Source organism: Electrona antarctica, assembly GCF_951216825.1.
Source record: "Electrona antarctica genome assembly, chromosome: 16".
NCBI lineage: Eukaryota > Metazoa > Chordata > Actinopteri > Myctophiformes > Myctophidae > Electrona > Electrona antarctica.
Window position 1 is genome coordinate 3,981,177 of NC_136797.1, and position 26,730 is coordinate 4,007,906.

The window sequence follows — 26,730 nt, forward strand, 5'->3', positions numbered from 1 at the left end:
AAGGGACACAGGCATAATATCTAGGTGGGCCTACTTGGAACTATGCAAGTTGGAAATGCATGCCCCACCCAGATATTATGCGTTGGAGCCTCTACAGTGGTGCCTGGCCTACGGCCAAGGTCACGCCCCCTCCCCCCTCCATCCCCCCCAAAAAAAGATGAATAATCACGTGAAGTAGAAACTGTTGGAAATCACGGTACGTTCAAAATATGAGCATAAGTTGCTTAGTGAATCGGGCCCATTATTCTAAATTCTTCACAATTACGCATCTATTTTTAAATGTTCAGCACAGCTTGTAATTAACCAAATAACATTTAAATTAAATTAAATTGTTCCTCGTTTTGCTGAGGACCCTCGAGGACCCCTGGGGGTCCGCAGACCCCACTTTGAGAACCACTGTCATGCAGCCTTAGGAACACATACCTTACTCCACCTCCTCTCCCTCTCCCCCTCCCCCCCTCCCTCTCTCTCTCTCTCTGCCTCTCTCTCTCTCTCTCTCTCATCTAAACATGCTTCTCCACGCCTCCATCCAATGAGAAACAGGAATACAATATAGCTGTCACTCCCCCCCTGAACGAACCGATCAATATTCAGTGTCTGAACCTCCACTAAATACAGGCTGTCATGCATGTTAGCCTCACAGTCTGGACTTCACCATGAAGACTGCTTTGCTGCTTCTGCTGTTCTGTCTGGTTGAGGCCGATGACATCCGCGGGGAGTTCCAGAGGTTTAAGAGCCAACTGGAAGGACAGCATGCAGGTCAGTACAGGCGCGCAGCTACGGGTGGGCCTGGGTGGGCCGCGGCCCACCCATATAGAGAGCTGGACCACCCATCGATTTTTCAAAAAAATAAAAATAAAATAAAAATATTTTTTATATTTTTTTATATAAATACATAATAAGTTTCATAATGTCTTTCTTTCTTTCAGTAAATATGCTTTTGTTGTGTTCTTTACATGATCATCTTGCTTAATATGAATAAACAGGCTGTCGGTTCTTTTTCACTAATGTGCCTAGACTAGCCTTTTTAAGACCCAGGTTTTTGGCCTAGACTATAGTCTATAGGATGCGATCATGCAAGTTGTTACGTCCACTTCCTGAGACTGCTGCTGCAGAGCCATGTGGAGATGTTTACTTTTTGTTTCATTAATTTTTCTCGTTCCGGGGCCGTAGCACGCCGACAAATCTGATAAACTAAAAATAGACTAGGTCGCGGACGCGGTGACAATACTGTGGATTATGCTTTTCTAAATCTTCCGAAGTTCCGACGCCTCAGCAGTCAGCAACAAGGTATTTGGAATGGATTGGAAGCTTGTTTTGTGATTTTTCCACGTTGATGCTTTAGTTTCAAACAAAGGCTATTTATTTCTGCAGCTTGAAGAGATACGTTAGAGTGTGTGTGTGTGTGTGTGTGTGTGTGTGTGTGTGTGTGTGTGTGTGACGTGTGTGTGTGTCGACTGTGTGTGTCGTGTGTGTGTGTGTGACAGGGACGGTAAACACTAAACGCCACAACTACGAGAGAGAGAGAGAGAGAGAGAGAGAGAGAGAGATGGGGAGGGAGAGAGGGAAGGGGGAGAGAGAGAGAGAGAGAAAAAGAGAGAGAGAGATTTCTTACTTAGTGACACTTGAGTCAATTTTCGCCACTCCTCCGACAGGCGTGCATGCATGTGTGTGTGTGTGTGTGTGTGTGTTTGTGAGTGTGAGACAGACGTATTTGAAGCGTTCCAGCGGGTCTGTCTGTCTTGTTAATGTTAACTAAAGCCGGTAAAAATAAGAACTGCCTGGCTGTCACTCTGGGGGCAATATAACACGAAATATAACCGAAATACGCCAAATAAATAAATAAATAACCGATTAACCCCACTCGCGTGTGCGCGAGTGCGTGACCACCACGCACGCGCGCTGCGTGAGCGTGCGTGCCGGCCCACCTAGCCATAGCGAGGCCCATCTAGAATCGCATTTCTGGCTGCGCCTCTGGGTCAGTAACGGCCGGGCTCCACCGGGCGCGTCAGCGTCGCGTCTCCGTCACCGTCAGGGAATGTTCCCTTTTTAATCAATGAAGGGTGGCTCCACTGCCCGCGTTGACGGAGACGCGACGCGTGCATTAAAATTGAACCGGTGCGTTTTTTGACGCGACGCAGACGCAACGCAACGCGTCCGGTGGAGCCCTGGCGTTACTCAGTATGTTTACCTCTCAGGTTTAAGAGCAAACTGGAAGGACAGCATGAAGGGGGGGGGGGGGGGGGGGGGTGCGAGGCGAGCAGTGACGCACAATGAATTACACCAGGGCTCCACCGGACGTGTTGAGTCTCCGTCGCGTGCGTCAAAAACGCACCGGTTCAATTTTAATGCACGCTAATGTCACGCAACGCGGGCAGTGGAGCCACCCTTCATTGATTAAAAAGGGAACATTCCCTGACGGTGACGGAGACGCGACGCTGCGCCCGGTGGAGCCCCGGTGTTTTAGGCTTAAAATAAATAAAACAACGATATAGCAGAGAGAAACGCATGCTTGGATTGGTCTCAATTATTTTATTTAACAATAAGCAACAATTGTTGCTTTCACCCAATCCGCCCATTTGTAGCAGCCTTCATGAAAGCAGTGACGCACAAATAATTAGTCTTACAATAAAACATCCGACCGTAACAAGTCAACATCAAATAAAACTACCTGACACAGGCATTACCTCTCAAATAAAAAAGATATAATCCAAATCAGCACAGCAGCACACGACGAACGGCATGTAAAGAAAAGGCATTTTCATTATCTTGCCGTAAAATTAACTGAAATAAAGCGTCATTTAATCGAGGCTTTATGACGAGTGCTTGCTGCGAGGCGCACGCAATCAGAGCTGCCTGGGAGAAATGAGAGGCCCTGTGCTTTAATAATTAATTCATTAATATCCAAAACTATACAAAAATGATCACATTTCTATCTATAAGGACAAACCTTATTAGAAAAAAGATTAATAGCATATGAAAGCCTTTTGAAATGTGTAGGCCTGTAGGTTACTGAATTGCAGGTGCTGCCAAATAAGTATCATTACGGAGTTGTCCAGTATTCATAATTACTAGGCTACCAAATGCCAGTCAGTTGCGCAAATATAGGTCAGATCAATTAGCAGAGCGGAGTAGCTTCTCACTGACCAGCTCTTCTTAAAGTTTACTTAGCCTACTTTAATAATATGACATAGTGTTGGATCTCCATCCTCCAGACAAACAAACCTTGGATTATAATTGGATTATGCCTATAATTCTTCTTTCTTTAAACCAGCACGAGCCACAAGGTAAGAAACTATGATTCACTGTTCGCACAGCACCCAGGCAGCTGTTCTTAATCGCGTCACATTCCCATCAAAGTATACACAAGAAAAAAACGGTTCTATATAGAACCAAAAGTGGTTTTTTGGCTCGTAATCATAGGGGAACCATTTTTGGTGCTATATAGCACCACATTTTAAAGGTGCTATATAGCACCTTTGTCAAATGGTGCTATATAGTACTGATTGTTAAAGGTGCTATATAGCACCAATATTTAAAGGTGCTATATAGCACCAATATCTAAAGGTACTATATAGCACCTTTGCCAAAGGGTATAGCACCTTTAATGATAGGGGCTAAATAGCACCCTTTGCAGGGTGCTATCTAACACCTGGTAAAGGTGCTATATAGCACCAATGTTTAAAGGTGCTATATAGCACCTTTGCCAAATGGTATAGCACCTTTAATAGGGGCTAAATAGCACCCTTTGCAGGGTGCTATCTAACACCTGTTAAAGGTGCTATATAGCACCAATATTTAAAGGTGCTATATAGCACCAATATTTAAAGGTGCTATATAGCACCTTTGCCAAAGGGTATAGCACCTTTAATAGGGGCTAAATAGCACCCTTTGCAGGGTGCTATTTAACACCTGTTAAAGGTGCTATATAGCACCAATATTTAAAGGTGCTATATAGCACCAATATTTAAAGGTGCTATATAGCACCTTTGCCAAAGGGTATAGCACCTTTAATGATAGGGGCTAAATACAAATGTCCTCTGTATCATTACAATAAATAGATCACAATACAATTCATTGCGGTCAGAAACCTTTTTTTTCAAAGGATTCAAATTCAAAAATAGCTGATCTACAAGCTCAAAATGAATTGTGATGCATTGAGCTCAGTTTTATCAATTTTTGAATTTGAATAATAATGTATTAATACATAAAACTATAGTACAAATATCCTCTGTATCATTACAATACATATACAGATCACAATACAGTATATACAGTGAAGAAAGTAGTCCGCACACAGGCTTTGCTCCAGTAGTGTTTTATTTAATTTTAAAACACCATAAGTTACAAGTTTGAGGTTGTCCTGCTTTACAAATATATTGAACCCATAACCTTTTACTATAAACCTGAAAGCAGATCTCCTTAAAGGGATAGTTCAGATTTTTTTTAACTTAAGCTGTATGAAATACTTTCCATATAGTGGTTGCAACTGTATTCATTGATTGCCCGATTGAGTCCTGTGGTGGGAGTTCTGCTCTGGTTTTGGGGAATATTAAGTAGTTCCGGTCATTTTGTGGAGGGGCACAGGGGGCCACGCATTAAAAGTAAATTAATTCACAAAACTAACGTCATTTGTATTGTTGACCCATTTCTAAAATATTAGCGCAACTTTTGTTCGACTTTGACCCCTCTATCACATGGAACTATTTTTTGGGCGTAGTGATATGGACACAAAAAACTGTTCTGTGTGATAGAGGGGTAGAAAATTAACAAAAGTTAAACTAATACTTTAGAAATAGGTCAACAATAGAAATGACGTTAGTTTTGTGGATTAATTTACTTTTAATGCATGGCCCCCTGTGACCCCACACAATGACCGGAACTACTTACTATTTCACAAAAACAGAGCAGAACTCCCACCACAGGACTCAAATCGGGCAATCAATGAATACAGTTGCAACCACTATATTAATGGCAAGTATTTCATACAGCTTAAGTTAAAAAAAATCTGAACTATCCCTTTAAAGTTCTTCTCTGTGAAACAACATATATAATAGTCAACAACACACTTGACTGTTTAACAGTCTTTCAGGATTTCTAAAACAAAATGTACACTCCAGAATTAGAATTGGAAGAGGCCCAGTCCAGTGGCAAAGTCCTTGCTTTTGAACTGACTCTCTTCAAGTGGCCATCCAGACATAGAGAGAGAATACTGACTCCTACATACATGCTAGTCATAGATGGAGTTGTACACTCGTTTTACTGTGACAGGAAGTTTGCCTGCATCCTTCAATTTCAGAACAACACACTCCAAAAAGGTCAGTGTCTTTTTCAGTCCTTTAGGGTACTGGATTCTGAACACAAAATATATGTACAGTAGGAGTCCCAGTGCCATTGAGATGTCCACACTCTCCTCTGTGATTACCTGGTCATCCATCGACAGCATGATGTGGTCATATTTCATGGGGTGACCCTCCCTGCAGCCTTTCAGCATCATCTTTGGTGTCGACATGTCAGTGCTGGTCTGAGCTTGGCCCTGGGGAGAGGGAATACCATTAACCATCAGACAAACACACACCCTCTGGCTAGTCTCCTGCAGAGCCACTTTGTCAAAAACAGAAACAACCATATGATAATATAAAAACTAATGCAATAATAAAATGTGCTTCAATTACATAGTGCTTCTCACACTAGTGAACGGTTCATGGCTCACCTCAACTTCAAACAGCAACTCTGGTTTCTCCTTGAATGGTGCAGGCAAGAGCAGAATTGCTGCTTCCGATAAGAGGCCTTAATGAAAAAAAAATACAATAATTTATTATAATAATGTTATTTTCATAATCCTTTAAAATCACGAGAACAAATGTCAGTCAAGTAGTGAGTGAGTGAGTGAGTTAGTGATTCAGGGTGCTACTGCCATCAGTCAGTTATTGTAACTTGAAAATCTAACCAGTTCAAATTACCATAGATTCATGCAATTACCTTTTTTCTGTTTGTCATCTGCACAGTCATCAATCATGCACATTAACTTATTCTTCAGGGGACTTCGTGAAACCTGAATGATTCGAGGTGCCATCGCAGCGAGCTTATTGAGGATTTGTTGGTCCACATCAACGTTGGCGATATCTCTCAGATCCCAAGCGAGCTTTAGAAGGCAAAGTAAAAGAAACGTATAAAATAAATATATAATAAATACATATAGTCATAACGCATGCAATTAAATAAGGAGACAATTGACACATTATTGTACTTACTATTTTGGATAGTCTGAGACATGGGAACTCAGAGAGCATCTCTTCTGTGCTGTGGTTGGACACAAAGTTTCTGCGGTACAATTTGATTCGTGTCAACCTTTCTTTGAGGAGCTCTAGGTTTCCTCTTTCATGACTCTCAAATGTTCTTTAATGCTTCGGTCATCTTCTCCTGCATCAATCTATAAATCAAACAAGTTCTAAAGATTCAAGTAAATTGCATACAATTGTTGAAAAATACAACACATTGGACTTTTAAACCTATCAGCATAAAGGTCCCAACGTTCATTCTGCACAGACTAGTTTTCAGCTAAAACAGATTGACAGTTTTTACCATGGTGCTTGGATTAACCTCAGCTGTCTCTGTCTGACGAGGTCGCTTCCTTCCAGTCCATTTTTCTGTTATTCGTGCCATTTCATTGTTAGACACAAGTAATTTTTTAATTTATTATGCAGTGAATCAAGCATGGAATCCTGTGAAACAAAGTTTTTCAAGTTGTTAAAGATGAATAGAAACACTAGAATGCATCTCTTACTAGAAAACCCTTACTAGAAAGTATGGGGGGAAAGTGCCCCTATTCTGACACTCACTGAAAATAGCAGATCTACAAGCTCACAACGTGTCACACTGCAACACATTGTGAGCTTATCATTTTGATTGATTATTGTTGGTCGAGAGAATTTGTGTAGAATGTGGGAAAAGAGCAAACCAGGCATAGAGCTGACCCCAGACTGACCCCAGACTGACCCCAGTCTACCAAGTATTAGTTTACCAAGTATAGCGCTCAGTTTCAGTGGTTAACAGTGACACATAATAGAATTGTACCGATGCAGGTAACAACATGAACAAATAAAAACTTACATAGCCAGACCCAATGCTTTCCCTGAGGAATGGGTAGTCCAGGTTTAGGGTTGACAGAAGTGCCACATACTGAAAACGAGTTGGGAGCCTAAAAAGGAAAATCAAACAGTAGTAGTGTTGATATTAGCCATAATAATTAGACACTGACAATTGACAACCGATCACTCATTAGATGCAATGTAAAAGTAGTCACAGCACTGACGTGTAAAAATGCATCCCATCAAACTTTCAGATGCTGTTTTTCTCCCAGTGTGGAAGAAGAAGATTTAGGGTGGCTGTTTACTGCGATCCCTTGCTCTTGAAATATACCTTGTTTTATGTTGTTAAGTATACAGTAGAGTACAATGACTGGTCAGTTATGATGATGTAACCTTTTCTCTTTCAAATTAAAATAATCTCTCCTCACTATTTGCAACATCCTGTGTGAGGTGGAATGGTCCATCTGACATGGATACTTCTATGATGAATCTTTACATACCGATACAGTGCAGTGCCATGACAATTAATCAAGTTAGAATGGAATTTGTAGTAGAAACTTACATTGTTGTCTTACTGAGGTGGTTAAAAAGAGTCTGGATCAAAAGACTTCGTAGTTTTGCTTTACTTGCACTCTTCAGATCAGGATCTCGACTGTCTATGGCCATCCTCAGCATCAGGTATCTGGATGAGAACTTGGTTGGCTGGCGTGATCACATGTTCTTGTAGCGGGCTCTCTGCAGAGGAATAATGAGAGGAAGAAAAGATAACTCAGAGAGATGACCAGCATAAATGGTGAACTACAATGAAATAATCAGTAGCTAAATTAATTACTATTCTGGTAATCTTTATGTAAACACATTTGCATACCAATACATCACTTTCATACCAATACAACAAGTTATACATAACCACCATAAAATAATAAATAAATAATTTAGATAAGTAGAGCAACTAACTTAACATTATATTACTCATGTTGGCTATTCAACATAATATTTGGTCTCAAGCCCAATTTTGCACCAGTGATTCCCATAGGATATTTGTGGTATTAATTCAAAATCAGGACATTTCACAAAGTTTCAAGGAAAATAGCTATAGCCAATCTACAAACTCACAGCCTATTGCAATGCAATTGGCTTGCAATGCAATGTTGTGAGCTTGAAGATTGGCCATTTTCGAATAGCCAAAGTATAACATAGTGGTATAACAGGTGCTTTGCTATTTTACCTGTACCCTGGCCCAGGCCCCACTTTGAGAACCATTGTAGCCTACTATAGTCTACTTGCCAGCCCATAGAGCCCCATTGTGAACCCGGACATGTTGAGTACACCAAGGTTTTATGTTAGAAATGTTGAGTACGGGTCCCCAGCATGGAGAAACTGACAGATGCTAACTTGCAATTTTCATAATATATAGAAGGCAAAAAAAATTCATCATGCTTTATGTAGCACTTGCCCAAATGTGCTGATGGCTATGGCCGTTTTTAGCCCAAGGTGTGTATTGTGTGCAAACGTAATGCTTGGAATGGATTCAGCATCATGAAAACCCTTAAAGCATGATGAAATTTAGATTTTGTTTCCCTTATAGGTTGTTAATGGTATGGTCACATATTATGCCAATTATGAAAATTGCTCAACATATGTAAGTTTATAGCATCTGTCAGTTTCTACATGCTGGGGAGTGGGACCCATACTAAACATTTCTAACATACAACTTTGGTGTACTCAATATGCCTGGGTTCACATTCTGGCAAGTGGACTAATATATCAAAATATATATATATATATATATAAAATTATCTACACCAGCCTAAACAAGTCACTATGCGACCGTTGTGAGCTTGTCAATAGGGTATTTTCGCTATTTTAACTTATAATTATGCCCTATATTGAAAATAGCCGACCTACAAGCTCACATGTGTCGCGACGCCAGGGTTGACATGACAGTTGTAAATTAATAATGGGCCTGATATCGTTTGGACAACTGCACCCGAAGATAGTTAAAGCCTGTGTTTTTCCCAAATGGAAGGCTTATATTAAAAATACTCAATATCCATAAACAGCCATTTCCACCGTCTTCAAAGTAACCATAACAAAACACGGTACAAAATAGCCCCTCCGCCGCGGTTCCATGTGCTATAAGATAAGTATACAAACAAATAGCAAATTACCTAAATAAAGTTTCCCCTGTGACATAAAAAACTGAGTTCTTTGACATTGAATAAACACTCACCTCAACAAACGCTGGGTCAAACCTGGGTACTTCTATTTTCCTTGCAGAATAAACGCTGAAAGTTGGAGTCCGAGTCCGAGTGACGCAGTTTTTATTATTTCCTCTTCTGGAAAGTTCAAAGCTCGCGCTAAGAACAATCAGTGTACGCTTGTCAAAAACTAACTGATCTACAAGCTCACTCCGCGTTGTGACGCGACGAGTTGTTAGCTTGTAGATCTTAACATGAAACCGTGACGTGGAGTCAACCAATAACAAACAAAGAAGCAGTTTACGTCTTGCTTGTATCACGACACTAGAACGAGAGAGAAAAAGAAAAGAAGAGACGACACACACCAGGGCAGGAATTTCACGGCGGCCACGGCGGCCATGGCCGTCGTTGCCCCTCTCTTTGGCCTTGTGCCCCTCGAAAAAGTATATGCCCAGACGGCCACAGTGGCCGCGGTGCCCATGTGCCCCGACCGGCGCCCACAGCAGTTCATTTTACCGTTTGTCCTCTGCGCAATTTTCCAGTCATTACGGTAACCTTCCCCAAACGTCTCGCGCAGACTTGTATTGTCTGTAGGCTATTGTAGTTGTGTTGCCATTTGCCAAGTGGTTTGATTCTTTCGCGTTACTTTGCCTCCTCCCTCCTCCTCCTCCGCTCCATGCACGCATACACGCACTGACAGCTCTCACTCACACTGACACTCAGCGCTTCAGGATTATTATCACACAGAGCCCGTGTGTTAAGACCAACGTGACTCGTATTCATGGACATATAAACTCACAAAACAACACCACGCAACAGCATAGACTGCAGGACTCCTCCACCATTTACCACGCTATCGTCTGCTACGTTAGTTGACAGAGTAAATTGTTTAAACAGCCAACGCTGGCCACTACACGGCTAATATCGCTAGCCAAACGCTAGTAGCCAAGCACCAGAGCGCGCTCACTGTACACCACGCGTCGCTCGCTTAATAATCATTCATTTCTGTATCAATGCGGACATAACGTGGTAAATGTTCATAAGCACACAATTGTACAAAATGCTTTTTACACTTGACTTATCTCCAGAGTCCTCAGTCCTGCAGCCCCACAATGCCATATGCCAGTCTAGCCTTAAAATCTACATTTATATGTTATTCAATATATTACTTTAGCACAAAATATAGGCTTTTCTAAACCAAGCCCTCATTCAAAAGTTATGTAAGTAATTAAGTAAATGTTATTTATAAAGCACCTTTTGAAACAAAGTTAGAAGGTGCTGAACAATTTGCACAGTATAAACAATAGAAGAAAATTAAAAACAAGGAACATATCACACAGTTGTGACTATAGCAGAAGAAAAACAAACAAGGCAGAACAGAAACATAGGGCTATAAAAATGAATGTAGCCTATTTAAGAAGAACTATTCTGAACCAATGTTCGCCTTTAAATTAAAAAAAATGTAATCATCCTTAACCTTTAAGCTAAAATAATGATGACCGGGGACTTAAAATCATTGTTTTAATTGATGGCCTTCATGCCCTGGCACTTGGCCTTGTGCCCTCAAAAAGTTGACCACACTAAAGGCCAAGTGGCCTTGCCCCTAAAAGGATGAAATTCCAGGCCTGACACACACACACACACACACACACACACACACACACACACACACGCACACACACACACTGTGTGTGCGCGTGCGTGCGTGTGCGCGCGCGTATCACTCCCGTCTCCCATAAATTCCATAGTAACACCAGCGCTTGTGTGTGTGTGTGTGTGTGTGTGTGTGTGTGTGTGTGTGTGTGTGTGTATATTTATTATTTATCACTCCCATTGTAACAATAACCAACGCCAGTTATATATATATATATATATATATACATACATACACACACACACACACACACACACACACACACACACACACACACATACATACACACACACACACACACACACACATAATATAGGCCTAATATAGTTGAAGGTCGCAATTATTATTATTATTATTATTATATGATTATCGAAGGTTAACTATAGAATCGTACGTCACCCAAAATCCCCATACATGGGAAAAAAAACCATATTGTGCCCAGGTCTCGTGACATCACTATGACATCATCAGGGATGATAGTAAATCAGGGATTATATAGTAAATGCGACTTGCTGTCGCAATTCAGCCCATATATGGAGATCCTGATGTCATCAATATTAGTATATGGATATATGTCAGAACCTGTTCTGGCCATATGTTGATCGTTCCCCATCAGTCCTTCCTCTTCAATGTCTCCCTTTTGACTGATACCTGTCCATTTAAACTCTAGACGGGCCTGCCCCAAAGTTATTAGTGCAGCCGCGCCCGGCAGCCGGCGAAGAGTATAGTTCTCAACAGGCCTGAAAATGAAGTCCCGGCCCTACCTGGGCCCTCAAACCCTGTACACTCAAGACACTGCCCCCTCTGCCACCCTTAGATCTCCATATATGGAGCTGACCTGTTCTGACATATCATATGTTGATCTGACCTTATCAAACCCTGTACACTCAAGACACATAGTTGCGACCGTAGGCCACAGATTACTATGTAAACCTGAGAAACCTGTCAGTCAGTGACTCCGTCGCACCACCATATATGGCCGTCAGTCCGTCACGCATCGTGACACGTCACCCCACCATATATGGTCGTCAGTCCGTCAGTCAGTCCGTCTATATATGGCTATGTCCATATGGCACTGTCAGTGAGTGAGAAGACTGGATCATCACCTAGATCATCACGCTCCATAAATGGAGCTTACCTGTTCTGACATTCCATATGTTGATCTGACCTCATCAAAAGCCAGTACACTCAATACACGCTCCATATATGGCCAGTACAGAATTCATTCCATATGTTGATCTGAACCCCATGCAAAAGCGACAACGCTCGCCAACGCGTCTGGCGGTCACCCAGGCGGATGCGTGCACGCGGCATCGCCCTTTAGGTCGAGGTCGCTGCTCACCACCATCAGAGCTTCTTACTGGTACATCTTTAACACTCCCAACGCGGATCGCGTATCAATACGTTATCAATTAATCAAACGTCGGGTGCGGATCACGTATCAATACGTTTCAATCACTTTTTTATAGAATACTTTTACAGCTGTATTACAGAATACAGTTGCACCGCGCAACTATAAAGAACAGTTGCACCGCTCACTTCACAGGGGTGTGATTTTTATTATTACAGTAGAAGTTTACAGACCAAACTGTAAATAAAAGGTTTACATGACTTTCTGTCTCAGTCCGTATATAGCGAGCTGTAGTGAATAAGTACAGAACAGTTGCAACGCTCACTTCACAGGGGTGTGATTTTTATTATTACAGTAGAAGTTTACAGACCAAACTGTAAATAAAAGGTTTACATGACTTTCTGCCTCAGTCCGTATATAGCGAGCTGTAGTGAATAAGTAGAGAAGTAGAGTTGCACTGCTCACTTCACAGGGGTGTGATTTTTTTATTATTACAGTACAATTTTTTTCCTTATGAAAGCAGAGAGTCTTCTGTTTCATACGGTATATAGTATTTATATGTCGCTATAGGCCTTATTTTGTGAATATTGAGGAGTTCACGTCCATGTCTTCTCTGAAGTTATCTGGTGGGCACAAGCTGCATTCAATAACCAATTACTGTCTAACTGTAGATGGGATCAATGTTTACTGTTTTCCTCGTAAAAGTACACATTCAGGGCTTTCATTCGGTGTATAGGATGTATAGGATATTTATTGGGTTCAATTTTATATCTGCCTGTCAATGTCTCTGACTTTAAACCATCCATAACTCTGCTCGCTGTTCAAGATAACCACTTCCAGGCAAATGCAGGTGTTGCAAAAAGGTCAATATCTCCAGAATGGAACATGGTAAAATCAAAATGTATTTTTTTAATTGAAGTGGACAAGTTCAGCTTTCTTTTGATGTAGGCGTGTGATTCTCGCTATAAGAGAACATTTTACTGTGGGCCCCCGAACAAGGCCTTTGTGCAATGTTAAACGGCAGCAACATCCAAATAGGCCTGTTGAGATCTTGCAGCAATCAAAGTGTTAAGCTACTCTTTTGCAGATGTCACACGTTCACACATGGTCAGATTTTCCAAGTGGCCTCATGATGTGTAAATCAATTTCCCTGCTATTTTTAAGTAAAAAAGGTATACAAATGTCAGTAATGTATTGGTATATTTCAGTTATTTGTCATATCTGCCCTGGGGGTGCTAGCACTTCAGTAATTGTGTTCAGGTGCTATATAGCACCACAACTATCCCTAAGAACCACTGAAGAACCCTGGGGTGCTATATAGCACCTTAACTATCCCTAAGAACCACTGAAGAACCCTGGGTGCTATATAGCACCTTAACTATCCCTAAGAACCACTGAAGAACCCTGGGTGCTATATAGCACTTCAGTATTTGAGGTGCTATATAGCACTTAAAGGGACACTTCACCCTTTTTGCCAAAAGATATATATCAATGACGTTTATAAGATTTAGAACACTTTCCTGGCGTTATTTTTTGAGTAATCTCTGGGTTTAGATATTTTAGATTAACGTTTGGCTCTGACGTCAGAGACACTCTTCCGTATTGCTACCGGACTACATTGTCTCCTCACACTGCAGCTAGACCAGCCCCAAAACACAGCCGTCACGGACACTGCTATTTGTTCCACCTACAACCTTCGTTGACCGCACCCCCACATGCGCATTTGTTATTGTGTTTGTGTCATGTCGCCGTCGTCAGCAGAGCAGCACCAGAGAGACGCGCTATGTTGCCACGAATCCCCCCCCCCCCCCCCCCAACTCTAGATTTATTATAATGATATGAAGTGACTTGCCATAAACCATCCATTAACTCCCCATTCATCCAATTTGCATCTGCTTGTATTAAACAACATTAAACTCACCAACATTGCAGCTGTAGGGAAAGCTTGAATATCCACTTTCAAACTGCAAAGCTTTTGTTTCATAAAAATCCACCGAATCTTTTTCCCACTCAACTCTGCACTTAGTTTTTCTTCTTTTTTAGTTCTATCTCACTACTAGAACTTTCTGACTCTGAGGTAGATAAGACTTTTGGCTGTCAACAGCATCCATTTGTTTTTTCAATGTTGTGGACCGGAGCGTGGTGAAATAGTTGCTAAGATACGATCGTACCGTATTTGGCAACTAAAAGACCTGTCCCGTAATGAACCGATACGGGACGCACTTAATCCCGTATTTTTGTCTCGTGGAAAAATGACAGCGCGTTATGGTGATTCTCAGTCACTCGCTCCCATGCAGTAATAAGAAGGGGCAGCCGACTGAGCTATAGGAACAGGAAAGCAAGACACTGGAACCTGGTGTCTGGAAGGGCGCTAGGCTCAGCTCATTGGTCAGTACTCTTCATAGGCATGCAGCAGAGCCAATCACTATGCAGTATCGTATCTTAGCAACTATTTCACCACGCTCCGGGTCCACAACATTGAAAAAACAAATGGATGCTGTTGACAGCCAAAAATCTTATCTACCTCAGAGTCAGAAAGTTCTAGTAGTGAGATAGAACTAAAAAAGAAGAAAAACTAAGTGCAGAGCTGAGTGGGAAAAAGATTCGGTGGATTCTTATGAAACAAAAGCTTTGCAGTTTGAAAGTGGATATTCAAGCTTTCCCTACAGCTGCAATGTTGGTGAGTTTAATGTTGTTTAATACAAGCAGATGCAAATTGGATGAATGGGGAGTTAATGGATGGTTTATGGCAAGTCACTTCATATCATTATAATAAATCTAGAGTTGGGGGGGGGGGGGGGGGGGATTCGCGGCAACATAGCGCGTCTCTCTGGTGCTGCTCTGCTGACGACAGCGACATGACAAACACAATAACAAATGCGCATGTGGGGGTGCGGTCAACGAAGGTTGTAGGTGGAACAAATCGCAGTGTCAGTGACGGCTGTGTTTTGGGGCTGGTCTAGCTGCAGTGTGAGGAGACAATGTAGTCCGGTAGCAATACGGAAGAGTGTCTCTGACGTCAGAGCCAAACGTTAATCTAAAATATCTAAACCCAGAGATTACTCAAAAAATAACGCCAGGAAAGTGTTCTAAATCTTATAAACGTCATTGATATATATCTTTTGGCAAAAAGGGTGAAGTGTCCCTTTAAGTATTTGAGGTTCTATATAGCACCACAACTATCCCAAAGAACCACTGAAGAACCCTGGGGTTCTATATAGCACCACAACTATCCCAAAGAACCACTGAAGAACCCTGGGGTGCTATATAGCACCACAACTATCCCAAAGAACCACTGAAGAACCGCTAAGGCACCAAAGCCACCCAAAGAACCACTGAAGAACCGCTCAGGTGCTATATAGCACCACAACATTCCCAAAGAACCACTGAAGAACCAGTGAAGAACCGTTTTTTTTTGTGTGTGGATAGCACACTAACTTTGTGATCTTAATTTGCTTATTTTATTTGTAAAAAGCAACACTGTATTAAGACATGGCAGTATAATATTGATGCAAAATGGAAATATGAGAGAGAGAGAGAGAGAGAGAGAGAGAGAGAGAGAATTGCTTTGAGAGAGAGAGAGAGAGAGAGAGAGAGAGAGAGAGAGAGAGAGAGAATTGCTTTGAGAGAGAGAGAGAGAGAGAGAGAGAGAGAGAGAGAGAGAGAATTGCTTTGAGAGAGAGAGAGAGAGAGAGAGAGAATTGCTTTGAGAGAGAGAGAGAGAGAGAGAGAGAGAGAGACACGTAAAGCCGTTCCATTTCAACTCGCAGGCGCGACTCCGTGAGGCCCTGTGCGTTCGCACAACCTAAAAAGCGTCTCTGTCTCTGAGAGTGCAATATTATAGTTAGTTACCGTACTTATATTAGTGCAGAAAAGAGACAATAAATCCCGCTTTGGAGAAGATGCGTTCCGAATCCGAAGGGGTTGTAGTGGCAGGGAATCAGGGACACTTTTGTTACCACGAGTGAGGGGGGAGAGGGGAGGAGGCGTTGCGAGGTCTGCGAGGCGCCAGCATGCAGTATGGCTCGCGGACCAAATGGGTCCGGCTCGCGGACCAAAAGCGGCCGCTTTTTTTTTTTTAATGACTATTCGATTTTTTATTTCAAGATCGATTCCCGTGCATATCGATCGATCGTCGATTAATCGATTTTTTTGGGTCAGCCCTATGGTTGACTTGTATGAAAAAGTGTCTTCATACATGATTCTAGGTCATCTGGATCAAAAGTCCATTTTTGGCTATGGCGCCGTGCACCATTTTGAATTTGGCCCTCTAGCAAAAAATGCCGGGATTTTTGCGAGGGACATGGGGGCTAAAACATTTATAAAGGGTCCACAGAGGTCAAATCAATCATCAAAACATTGTTGCTAGAGGATGGTCACAGAACCTATTGCTTGTGACTCTACTAACCTCTAGGCTAAACAGCAGGGCAACTGGGTTGAACTTTAGTTTGACACGTGCAATGATTAATTCAATATCAAGTCGTTGAATCTCTTTTGGATATGTCAATCCATTTATTGAGAACATCCACTTTCTTGCAGCAGTAGTATTCAAACTCAATATAAGAAGGACACGTTAAATTCATCATACATTTGTTTAAATAAAACAAAAATAAACAAAAGCATTTTGGCTCCAACACATGCCTTGATGATTTTGTGATATAGGTTATACACAGTAGGTTCACTATTAGCTGAAAGTGTAGTACAGTCACTGGAAGGGGGTATCATGCACCCCCCGGAATTATACTTCTAATCAGTGTTTTCTTATTGGAAAGAATGTGCTGAAAATGATGAGCTATGATAAAAAGTTGTCAAAATGTCCCACCTACCTCAAAACCCCCTTTTTGGTATATGGCTCTGGCGAAATTGTGTAAAGGCAAATATGAATTCACTAAAATTACATAAATAGACATGGTTGCTACCATTATATTCTTAAATATGACCCACATCATCCTCAGAAACACCAAAAAATATGGTGTCCGCTTGACTAATAACAACAAAGGTTATTTTCCAACACATTATGGTGAAAATCACTGCCTCACTTGTATATAGAAAACTTCTCATATCCCCAAGCTTCAATTTGAGCCCAAGATAACCTTTCTATCTTGTAAATTACTCTTTCTGTCGCCAAAATTATGAACTATACCTCAAATCGGTGAAAATTGTATTTCAGTCAGTATCAGCTATACATTTGGAATAAATGAATGAATGACTGAGTTTTAACTCACTCCACATCATGGAATATTTCTTACTTGAATAAGCTATGTTAAAAAGTTTGCAAAGTGTCCCATCTACCATTTTTATGCAAATGAGTGCCTCCATTATCAAATTAATCGATTTTCACTATATCTCAGCCAATATTGCACTTAAATGAACAAATAAGGTGTCTAGACCTATGTTTTGAGGGTCGAGGATCTCAGTGAAACTATTCCTAAAGTGACCACATGTGCCCGTGGCATGCTGGTGTACAAATCAGTGCCGATTAAATCAATTCCTCTATCTCGTCGGCTTCTTGTCCATGCTCTCCAGACAGTGTCAAGGAGATCAACCAGTGAGGTTGGTAGGACTGAACCGCAGGACACACTGGATTAAAAAACTCTTTAGTTTCAACCCCCCCTGCCCTTCATCATAGGGTTTTGGTTTTTCCAAAAAAGCTTCATCAGCTCGCTTGTATAAGACACGATGGTTCTCTTCAGAGCAGAGTAGCATGGAGGAAGACGAGCCAGGTCAACTTTAGATTTAGAAATTAGTTTGTCATCTGCCCCCACCACTGTTTCACTGAAGACTCACAATTCAAATATAATAAATAACGCTTAGCTAATGGTGCCAGAGTCCGTCCTCCATTGCAAGATGCGATGTGTATGTGTGTGTGTGTGTGTGTGTGTGTGTGTGTGTGTGTGTGAGAGAGAGAGGTCCCGCCCCCACATGTGTGTGTGTGTGTGTGTGTGTGTGTGTTATAGTATGCCTGCATGATCAGGTCTCACTGCGGGGACCAGAGGCAACGCAGCCTCCCCGGGCCAAAACTGCCTCAAACCCGCGGAGCGGCTCGGACAACCAGGGCGATAATTCATCATAGCGATATTGATTATTATTTACAATGACTAAACACACAAGTTCACTTGAACAATGTTGTGGTAACTAAGGTATTGCAGAGGGTATACATTTCGTCCTGTGGCTGAGAGGGGAAGAAAGGAAGGGAAGAGAACAGCGGTACATTAGACAGGCGCTGCGGGGATGAGAGCTCCCAGAGCGGGCAGAGGCAACAGCAGACAGTCCGTAGTCACGCTGCAGGGCTGCGGGTCTCAGAGCGGGCAGACAGGGGTGTTGGTGACCGGGGGAACGTGGGACTCGAGCCCGAAATTTGCGATTGTGCTGCAGTTCCCCTAAAAAACCCCACGCCAACCTCAGTTGCATTCTAACGAAGAGATTCGAGCGAAAAAATATTTTTTTTCAATGACATTTATAGCCAATATGACGCTAAATGTACCGTCAAAAACGCTAGCCTGACCTAGTAGCCACTTGTTGCTAGCGCCGTAGCGCGTCGCGAGCACTTTCAAACTGTTTTCAGTCAGACCACTTGATGTACAGTACCAGCAATAGGAATTCTAGGAATGTCAGCGGACCTTTAAGTAAAATAACTTAGTTACTTTCCACCACTGATTTTCAAATTACGTTCTAATTTGTTTTGTATATTTTTTAAATTATATGAAAAAAGTAATTGAAAAAACACGGCACCAGAAGCAGGGACGTGTCTTTCCAATGAGTCTAACATTCATTAAGGTGCATTCAGACCTGAAGATATACATTTGTTTCCAGTCGTTTCGTTTTGGTCGCGCAGGTAAAGCGTTGGTAAAATAAAATCACACATGTGTGAAGTGAAGGGCGCAGCCGTTCGCTTCATTGACTTTGTATGTAATCGCGCTGCTCGAACTATGCAGGTTTGAATGTAGCTTGAGAGGGACAGTTACCAGAAGCAGAGACGTGTTTTCACTTCAGTAACTCTAACATGGTTAAAATGGAGTTTGAAGTTACAATGAGTTTATATGGCAGTGTCTGATAAAATGTAGGCCTATATCAAAATGTCTAATCAGATTTTACTTCAACGTGGAATGTGTCTCAAATGTTTCATCATCTCACCACTGTCATTGGTGTAAAGTAACTAAGTACATTTACTACTGTACTGCGTCTTTTCTACTTTTGGTACTACATTGCAGCATTGACCCTGGAGATGACCCAACTGAAGGCTGACCTGACCCTGGAGATGACCCAACTGAAGGCTGACCTGACCCTGGAGATGACCCAACTGAAAAGTGAAGTAAAGAAGCTGAAATGTAAGACAGCAGGAGAGAGAAGTTAGACACACGATTTTGAATAAATATTAAATTGTGTATTATTGATATTGTAATCATTACCAGGGATTTAGAGGTAGAAAATCTGAGTAAACCCATCACTACTGCTGATACACAAATCTTAACAAATCTTATTATACTCTCCTCTAAGAGTAGTAGTAGTAGTAGTAGTAGTAGTATACAGTATTATAAACATTGAAATACTTCACTGAAATACCAGAAAGGTATACTTGAGGATAGGCTAAACAGTGTTGGGAAAGTTCATTTATGAACTAGTTCAGTTCACAGTTCAGAAATTTAAAAAGGAACTAGTTCTGTTTATAGTTCCTAATTCAACATTTTGAACTAAAGTTCATGGTTCCAAAAAATGAACAATTTTAGTTATTTTTTCTTTATTGCCACAGCCCATAGCCATATAGAAGCCGCCCCGCGTCCGAAACGGTTGAGAAATGACAGAGTTACCGTGTGCCGGTGGTTGCACCACTCAGTTCACACGGGTGTGATTTCTTTTTTACATTTTGGGAAAGAAATAGCTCTTTGCAATGTGAAATGCCACCGAATTTAAAGGTGTAGTGAAATGACCATATCCGTGGTCATCATATGGGCATACCTAACAATGGATGCCAAAAAAACGAGAAAATTCTCATTTGTGTGTTTTTATATCAAACGTCCATAAAAATATATTTTTTATTACTTCCTGAAAACAAAAACGTGCTGCGTGATGACGTGTCGAGGCCCACATCGATAAAAGCCAATAAAAATGAAGCTCACCCGTTTAATTCCCCATATCTCCGCATCCGTCCAGCACAGGCTGCACAGCTGCTACTGATTACAAACATCTTCCGTTTTTATTCCCATTCAAGATAACATCCAGAGAGTGTATTACTCGGTTTCAACTTAATCATCACGCTAAAAAATGTATCTGAAAACATTATAGGGTAGAAATAAGCCACATAAGAGTAAACTGGTAAAGCTGGACGACTGTCTGATTTGTAAACAAACATCCACACGCTGTCCTGCGTAGCATAGCAGCAGCATAGCTACGGCCCCTAGCTACCGTCCCATCCCCTGAAGGGATGCGACGCTCTGATTGGTTCAGAAACTTCATAGCGGTGTTTCAACTTGAAACTTCACAATAAATGTCCACCATTTCCGTTTCACTACACCTTTAAGGATTGATCCTTTTCCTTGTCTTTATTATGGGCCAACTTGTGAAAGCTACATGCTTTTATTGTGAAGGGTCTCAGTTCTTACAGCCTGCAAGCTCACAGCCTCACAGCCACAGCCTACAAAATAGTTGTAGATCAACTATTTTCAGCATGGAACACGTGTACGACGAAGAATAAATCAGGCATCACTGTGCTTCTGTGGAGGGAGGGAGATATATTTTGTTGGCCGAACGAGGCGATTATGTATGGACAGTTGGACACGTACGACATACCTCATCGACGCAAAAATAACAAGCAATTGGAATCTATTTTCCGTGGCACATTATAAACACGTTTACTTTACCTCCTCAGTGTTTGGGTCGGGACATGTAGGACTGTATGTGTCTGCTGTCTGCGTGCATATGCACGCTGCGCGCTCCAGTGAAATTGTGCGGCTTGAGAAAGATTAGTTAATTTGTGTTGGATAAGGGCTTATTGGTGGGTTTTCCGCTAGATATTAAGGAGTGGTTAGGGTGTGGTTTAGCTGGGGTTTCGCCTGGAAGGCTCACTCACTTTTGAACGAAGTTGAACGTGAGAAAGTGACGTTCACACACGCCAGAAATGAACGCGTTACAACTGTATGTGTTAGAATTGATTATCAGTACATTGAAAATCCATCAGTAAATGTCCGGTTTGATGTTTTTAGACCAGTGTCCCGTTGGATGGACGAAGTTTGGAGACAGCTGTTACTTCATGTCTACTGAAAAGAAAACATGGCAGCAAAGTAGAGAATACTGTCAGAACAAAGGAGCCGATCTGGTGGTCATCAACAGTAGAGAAGAACAGGTAAGAGTGTGTGTGTGTGTGTGTGTGTGTGTGTGTGTGTGTGTGTGTGTGTGTGTGTGTGTGTGTGTGTGTGTGTGTGTCTTGCAAACAAAAAGCATATATAGGGCAGGGTATGAACGAGCATGTGTTTTGCCTTAAAACAGGGGTTGGTGATTTCAAGCACGAGTCATGTAGACTGTACTCAGTCTTTCTTGATTTTAGAGACGCATTTGGGACCCTTTCACATGATGTCATGATCAGGTCACTTGAGGAAATAAAATTACCTCAAGTGTACATCGACGTAGTGAAAGATATTTACTGTGAGTCTTCCATCCAGGTTATCTGTGGAAAACAGCGAACTCCACCTATACCTCTAAAGATAGGGATTAAGACTGGCTGCCCTTGGAGCGCAGTTAATTTTTGGTTAAAGTGGTTATGTCTGTGTGCCCCCTCCCACAGTGTGATTCCACCTAACCCAGTACAGGGCTACGCAGATGATGTCCAGTTGGCTTCCAGGGAAGAGAAAGTAATCAAAAACATGCTCGCCAGGACAGATTAATTTCTGGAATGGTCAGGCCTGGAAGTTAAAGACATGAAATGTGCTGTACTGTATGAGAGAAGGAGCGGAGGAAATAGGTGGTACCACTCTAACACGACACATGCCCTGACTTCAGAATAGCGACCAAACCCATACGTGTGTTCTCCCTTCATGAGACATACTACTCCTATCTAGGGCATACGTTTAACATTGCAGGTGAATGGAAGGAACAAGTTAACATCATCTTGTCCGAGTTCACATCTAGGTTGGACCTTATTGACAGATGCTCTCTACCTTTAACCATGAAGCTAGAGGCCATTAGACCAATAGCACCGTCTAAAGTCCAACACTTCTTCTCCAATGTTCACCTCCAGCAGAAGGTGCTAAGCGAAATTAACAATAAAACAGTGAGCTTAGTACGCAAGTGGTTTGCCCTGAACACACACAGCACCCGTGATATTATTCACCATCCTCAGTGGGGGGGGCGGGCTGGGTGTACCGAATGTGTCATGGATTTATATCAGCATGCGCATATCACATCCATTGAGCATGCTGAATAATGATGATAGAGATGTTAGGGAGCTAGCTAGATCTTCCCTGTTCCTCGATTTGAGGAGACGCAAGGTCCCTTTAGCCAGGGAGCCACCGCCCCACTTCCTTGGGTTCAAAAGGAAACCTAGTGGGAAACTGGACACTCGCTCCCCAGGCTTCGGAGTCTCATCGGATTGGCCGGATTTGAACGACCTCTGCGTCCAAGCCGGTATGTCCCTGGAGTGGGTGCAGCCTGACTCTGAGGCTGTGGAGGTCTCTGAGGACATAATAACTGACCCTCTCACCTCTGTTAGAGCAACAGTGACCTACAGCGGACACACCCACCTGTTGACACCTAAGGGTGCCCGGCGGATCCTGTTGGATATGTTCCAACATCGGCAACAACAACACTGGACTGGACTCAAACTCCAGGGGAAACTGGCTTGCCTTCCCCATGCTGACCATTCTGTTTCCCATTCATTTATAAGGAACACAGCTCTCAATGAGGACATTATCACCTTTACAGTAAAAGCCAGACTACAGATCCTTCCCACCAGACTCAACCTTTCCCTCTGGTTTCCCTCCACCCATGCACCTCATTGCTTGCATCACACCACAGGGCTTGTTACAGAAACCATGTCACACATTCTGAATGGCTGTTATGCCTATAAAGGGCTTTACATAGCACGCCACGACAGAATAGTTGATCTCATAACAAAGGACATATCTAAACATTTTGCACTGTCTGTGAGAATGTACAAACATTCCTGTGTCAAAACTTCCATGTTTCAACTCTGTACTGAAAATACAGATTTTTTTGCACATCTATCTGCTAACACACCAGATGTTGTTGTGGTCAATGAAGAGAACAGATCAGTTTTCATTCTTGAAATGGCCTGCACCTTTGATTCTAGCTTAGAGGAAGCCTTTATGACCAAAGTCATTAAGTACCAGCCGCTCCTCCAGACCATCATTGAACTAGGCTATAGGTGCAATCTACTTGTGTTTATCTTCGGCAGCCTAGGACACGTACACAGTTTGGTTGTAAGAGGCTTCCAACAACTTGGGATGCCAAAAAAAAGCAGCCAAACGGCTGTTACTTGTACCCCTGAAGGGTGTGTGGGTATTTGTCCGGGATTTGCTGATTGCACTCTGTACAGCACCTTGTAAATATTTGTGTCCTTGTATTGTATCTCTTATGTGGACATAAATAAATGATTAAAATGTGTGTGTGTGTGTGTGTGTGTGTGTGTGTGTGTGTGTGTGTGTGTGTGTGTGTGTGTGTGTGTGTGTGTGTGTGTGTGTGTGTGTGTGTGTGTGTCCGTGCGTGCGCGTGCGTGCATGCTGTAACCTACTCCATCTAGTTGAGACACACATCTAGTATTGTACAGATTGTACTTCAGTAACCAGCTGCTTGTCTGTCCAGGACTTTGTTGGCGGACTCGTTGGCGGAAACAAGGTTGTGTGGATTGGATTGACCGACAGAGAGACAGAAGGAGTGTGGAAGTGGGTGGATGGAACACCACTGACCACAACGTAAGACTTTACCTTCATTATTCTACTGAGGCCGATTCTATAAACACCTTCTAAATACTGACCTAAGTTTTCTGAGAAACTTAAAATAATTATATAGCAGCATCACATTTTTTTTATTTTTGTAATACTGTACATACTGTACAGAACCCCAAGAGGGGTTCCCGCCCAGAATGGGTTAAAGAAAACATTTTAACTACATTTATTTTCAGCAAACTACATTTCACATTATTTAATCTTCATATTTATTTCTAAATGGAATCAAAGGCTATAATACAACAGTTACTCTGTATCCGTTGTCTATTTCATTGTCCAGTTAATTTGTACGTAAATATATAATGTAATATAATTTGAAGTCATGATTAAAAAAAACTTAAACATTCAGATGAAATCCTTGTTGTGAAGGTATTGTAATGTATTAATGTTTCTCCTTCTACAGGTACTGGAAGCCTGGTCAGCCTAATGACCATGGAGGAGAAGACTGTGCTGCGTTGCTTGGAGGAGGATGGTACGACGCTGCATGTCGGTTTACACTCTATTGGATTTGTGAAATAGTTTTCTAGAGTTATGCATTAACTAGTAATAGTTGTGTATGTGCAGCACCTGATTAACCCTTTGTGGTCCTGGAGCTACCACCCGCCTGTGGGGGGGTGAGGGTGGGGGGTTTCAAATAGACAATGAGCTTGTAGATCTGCTATTTTGGGAAATGTTCCCCCCATAATAGTCATGCTGGGGTTCAAGAGGATAATTCATATTTCCATTATTCAGATAAAGGGGAGACTATGTAATGTAACATGTAATCAATGAATAACAGCCATCTGTTCCATTTTAACACCACAGACAGATAGATCAATAAAGTGTTTGTGATGAAACTGGGTTTGGTCCAAATCAGTTTGTTACAGTTAAAGGACCACTTCACCACTTTTCAACCTATCTTCATATAATAGGTCCTCACTAATAATTCTCAAAGATTCTCAAAGATGGCCAGAAATGTGTTTCCGTCAGTGTTGTTTTTGACAGCAAATTTTGATTTTAGTTTTAGTCATAGTCTCTTGAATAGTTTTCATGTAGTTTTAGTCACATTTTAGTCGCACATTTAGTAATGTGTTAGTCTAGTTTTAGTCGACTAAATATAAGATTTTAGTCGACTAGATCTACAGTTGATTTAGTCGAACAAAATGTATTTTGGCAGGCCTTGATGCCGTCGTAATGACGGCATAACTTGCTGAAAATAGCCGATCTACAAGCCCACAACCTCTGAGCTTGTAGATCGTCTATTTTCAGCATGCAACTAATTGTAAAATGACTTATACTGGATCTCTTGTCCACTAGTCCCTTCCTAACATTTTATTTCAGTCAGTATATTTAGTCTTAGTTTTAGTCATCATATAGTTTTTATTTAGTTTCCATTTAGTTTGTCAGTGGAAAAAGGTAGTCGATTTTTCGTCAAAACTGGTTTGCGTGGATGAACCCCCCCCCCCCCTACACACACACACACACACACACACACAGCTATGTTTATTTGTAAATGCCCTTGTACGTGTGGACAGAGCTTAAAGGACCACTTCACCACTTTTCAACCTATCTTCATATAATTGGTCCTCACTAATGATCATGATAAAATTGCACCATTTTTTCCTACTCAGTCTGTGTCTCATAGGAGGGCTGTGGGCAGTTCAAAAACCTGTCTGTCTCATAGGAGGGCTGTGGGCAGTTCAGAAACCAGTCTGTGTCTCATAGGAGGGCTGTGGGCAGTTCAGAAACCAGTCTGTCTCATAGGAAGGCTGTGGGCAGTTCAGAAACCAGTCTGTGTCTCATAGGAGGGCTGTGGGCAGTTCAGAACCCAGTCTGTGTCTCATAGGAGGGATGGGCAGTTCAGAAACCTGTCCACCAGTGAAATCATCGTTAGGCGGATTTATTTTTAACAAGATTTCTTTACAAAAATGTTTGGAGTTGTATTACCGTGAGAACGATGGCTTCCATTTTCGCATTGCAACTTTTCAGGACTAGAAAGCCTGCAGTATATATTAGCTTGGATTCCCCATCGATGATGTCACTGGTGGACGGGTTTCTGAACTGTCCACAGCCTAGACTGAGTAGAAAGACATCGTGCCATTTTATCATGATTGAGGACCAATTATATGAAGATAGGTTGAAAAGTGGTGAAGTGGTCCTTTAAAACAGTGAATGTTATGGATAAAACAGTACATGAACTCTAATTACTGTAAATTACTGTTACATTTCAACATGTAGAATTGATCACATCAATGTTGTGTTTGTGACACCAGGGAGTTGATATAAACTGCTGTACCTCATATGATAAAGAGTTCACTTTAGTAACTACATTAATGTACAGGATGTGCAGTTGAATAATAAACATCCCTGAGTTTGGACTTCTTTAAATGTAGGTCAACAGATAAGGAACAACGTCAGATATTTACATACTAGTCCATATCTGGACAATACCAGTTGCTGTTTAAATATAATTATATGTAAATTACTTCAAATGAGA

At 41.7% G+C, this 26,730-nt stretch overlaps 2 protein-coding genes across 2 annotated transcripts in view; one reads left to right on the forward strand and one right to left on the reverse strand.

Annotated features, from left to right (window-relative positions):
- LOC306939149 (GRAM domain-containing protein 2B-like) overlaps positions 1–26,730 on the reverse strand; it is an 84,223-nt gene that overhangs the window by 51,986 nt on the left and 5,507 nt on the right. The gene's annotated exons all lie outside the window — the stretch shown is intronic.
- On the forward strand, positions 601–25,080 carry LOC306939618 (C-type lectin domain family 17, member A-like). The gene is made up of 5 exons (XM_079524242.1): positions 601–759; positions 19,509–19,625; positions 21,498–21,637; positions 24,112–24,221; positions 24,658–25,080. The coding sequence occupies exons 1-5, from the start codon at positions 657–659 to the stop codon at positions 24,779–24,781; spliced, it is 594 nt and encodes a 197-aa protein (XP_079380368.1). The 5' UTR covers positions 601–656; the 3' UTR covers positions 24,782–25,080.